At 39.0% G+C, this 2,817-nt stretch overlaps 1 protein-coding gene across 1 annotated transcript; it reads left to right on the forward strand.

Annotated features, from left to right (window-relative positions):
• The first annotated feature begins 533 nt into the window (after positions 1 to 533).
• LOC123852083 (ATP synthase F(0) complex subunit C3, mitochondrial-like) lies at positions 534 to 1,111 on the forward strand. Its single transcript, XM_045886241.3, has one exon. The coding sequence runs from the start codon at positions 534 to 536 to the stop codon at positions 954 to 956; it is 423 nt and encodes a 140-aa protein (XP_045742197.1). The 3' UTR covers positions 957 to 1,111.
• Positions 1,112 to 2,817: the final 1,706 nt, after the last annotated feature.

Genomic DNA, 2,817 nt, shown 5'->3' on the forward strand with positions numbered 1-2,817 from the left:
CAGAGATAAACAGAAAATTCTAAAAGCAGCTCAACATAAGAGGTTCTTAACCTACAGGGGTAGAAACATTAGGCTAGCCACAGATGTATCCACAGAGACCTGGTGGGCCAGAAGGGCTGGCATGATATATTCAGGGTACAAAATGAGAAAAACATGCAGCCAAGAATACTTTATCCAGCAAGGCTGTCATTCAGAATAGAAGGAGAGAAAGAGCTTCCAGGATAAACAGATACAAAGAATATGTGACCACTAAACCAGCCCTGCAAGAAATATTAAATGTTAAAAAACATACCAGAAAGAAACAGAGACAATATACAGAAACAGTGACTTTACAGGTAATACAATGGCACTAAATTCACATCTTTCAATAGTTACTCTGAATGTGAATGGGCTAACTGCTCCAATCAAAAGACACAGGGTGGCCACTCCTTTGACTGCTGCCGCTGCCACCTCCAGGGAAGAAGGGAAGTGGCAGTGGAGCCCACGTCCCCTGTCACCCAGGTCCTCCAGCTGCACTGCCCCAAGAGTGTAAGATGTTCACCTATGCCAAGCTCGCCTGCCATGCTCTGATCCAACCTGGATCCAGAGTTGCCTATGAACCAATTTCTGCATCAGTGTTATCTCGACCAGAGGCTAGGACTGGAGAGGGCTCTACAGTATTTAATGGGGCCCAGAATGGTGTGTCTCATCTAATCCAAAGGGAGTTTCAGACCAGTGCCATCAGCAGAAACATTGATACTGCTGCCAAATTTATTGGTGCAGGTGCTGCAACAGTGGGAGTGGCTGGTTCTGGTGCTGGTATTGGAACAGTCTCTGGCAGCCTTATAATTGGTTATGCTAGAAACCCTATGCTGAAGCAGCAGCTGTTCTCATATGCTATCCTGGGATTTGCCTTGTCTGAAGGTATGGGTCTCTTTTGTTTGATGGTTGCTTTCTTGATTTTGTTTGCCATGTAACAGAAATTACTGCTTGAAATGTTGGCATTCATATTAATTACAGATGTAATTCTGTGTATCTTATTGTGACTCCGAAAACTGTAGTATTGGTGTCATGGAAATGTACATTATTTCCAAGGTCATTTCATTAAAGATGAAAACTTAAAAAAAAAAAAGACACAGGGATTCAGATTGGATAAAAAAGCAAGACCCATCCACATGCTGTCTACAAGAGACTCATTTTAGACCTAAAGATACCTCCACATTGAAAGAGAGGGGTTGGAGAACAATGTATCATGCTAATGGACATCAAAAGAAAGCTGGGGTAGCAATCCTCATATCAGACAAATTAGATTTTGTCTAGGGACACTATATCATAATTTAAGGGTCTTTCCAAAAAGAAGATCTAGCAATTACAGATATTTATGCTCCTAACTTGGAAGCAGGCAATTATATAAACAAATTAATAACCAAATTAAAGAAACACATTGATAATAATACAATAAGAGTAGGGGACTTTAACACCCCACTCACAGCAATGAAAAGATCATCTAAGTAGAAGATCAACAAGGAAACAAGGGCTTTGAATGACACATTGGACCAGTTGGATTTCACAGACATAAACAGAGCATTCCATCCCAAAGCAACAGAAAGCACATTCTTTTCAAGTGTACATGGAACTTTCTGCAGAATATATCATATTGTTCTCCAGAATAGGTCACAAATCAGGTATCAAAATATACAAAAAGACTGGGATTATTCCCTGCATCTTCTCAGACCACAATGCTTTGAAACTGGAACACAATCAAAAGAGGAAATTTGGAAGGAACTCAAACATAAGGAGGTTAAAGAACATCCTACTAAAGAATGAATGGGTCAACTAGGAAATTAAATAAGAAGTTAAAAAAATTCATTGAAATAAGATGAAAATAAAAACAAAACTTTTCAAAACCATTGGGATATCCAAAGGCAGTGCTAAGAAGGAAGTAGATAGCAATACAAGTCTCTCAAAAAAATTAGAAAGTCTCAAATACACAAGCTAACCTTATACATAAAGGATCTGAAGAATGAAGAGCAAATAAAGCCTAAACCAGCAGGAGAAAAAAAATAAAGATTAGGGCAGAAATCAGTAAAATAGAAACCAGAAGAACAGTAGAATAGATCAATGAAACTAGAAGCTGATTCTTTGAAAGAATTAATAAGGTCGATAAACCCCTAGCCAGACTTATCAAAAAGAAAAGAGAAAGGACTCAAATTAATAATAGACAGGAATCCATCAATCCTATAGGAGAACACAGGCAGAAACCACTATGACCTTGGCCACAGCAACTTCTTGTTAGACACGTCTCCAAAGGCAAGGGACCACAAAAGCAAAAATGAACTATTGGGACTTCACCAAGATAAAAGCTTCTGCACAGCAAAGGAAACAATCAACAAAACTAAAAGGCAACCCATGGAATGGGAGAAGTTATTTGCCAATAATATATCAGATAAAGGGCTAGTATCCAAGACGTATAAAGAACTTCTCAAACTCAACCCCCCAAAAACAAATAATCCAATCAAGAAGTGGGCAGAAGACATGAACAGACACTTCTCCAAAGAACACATACAAATGACCAACACACACGTGAAAAAATGCTCCACATTACTTGTGATCAGGGAAATACAAATTGAAACCACAATGAGATACCACCTCACACCAGTCAGAATGGCTAAAATTAATGAGTCGGGAAACAACAAATGTTGTCGAGGATGCAGAGAATGGAGAACCCTCTTACACTATTGATGGGAATGTAATCTGGTACAGCCACTCTGGAAAATGGTATGGAGGTTCCTCAAGAAGTTCAAAATAGAGCTACCCTATGACCCAGCAATTGCACTA

Source organism: Mirounga angustirostris, unplaced genomic scaffold (genome assembly GCF_029215605.1).
Source record: "Mirounga angustirostris isolate CCGP_5_RB_7025 unplaced genomic scaffold, mMirAng1.0.hap1 SCAF_7, whole genome shotgun sequence".
NCBI lineage: Eukaryota > Metazoa > Chordata > Mammalia > Carnivora > Phocidae > Mirounga > Mirounga angustirostris.

Bases quoted from the DNA above. Each gene is read 5' to 3' on its own strand.
- LOC123852083 (XM_045886241.3), top strand. From the start codon at position 534: ATGTTCACCTATGCCAAGCTCGCCTGCCATGCTCTGATCCAACCTGGA.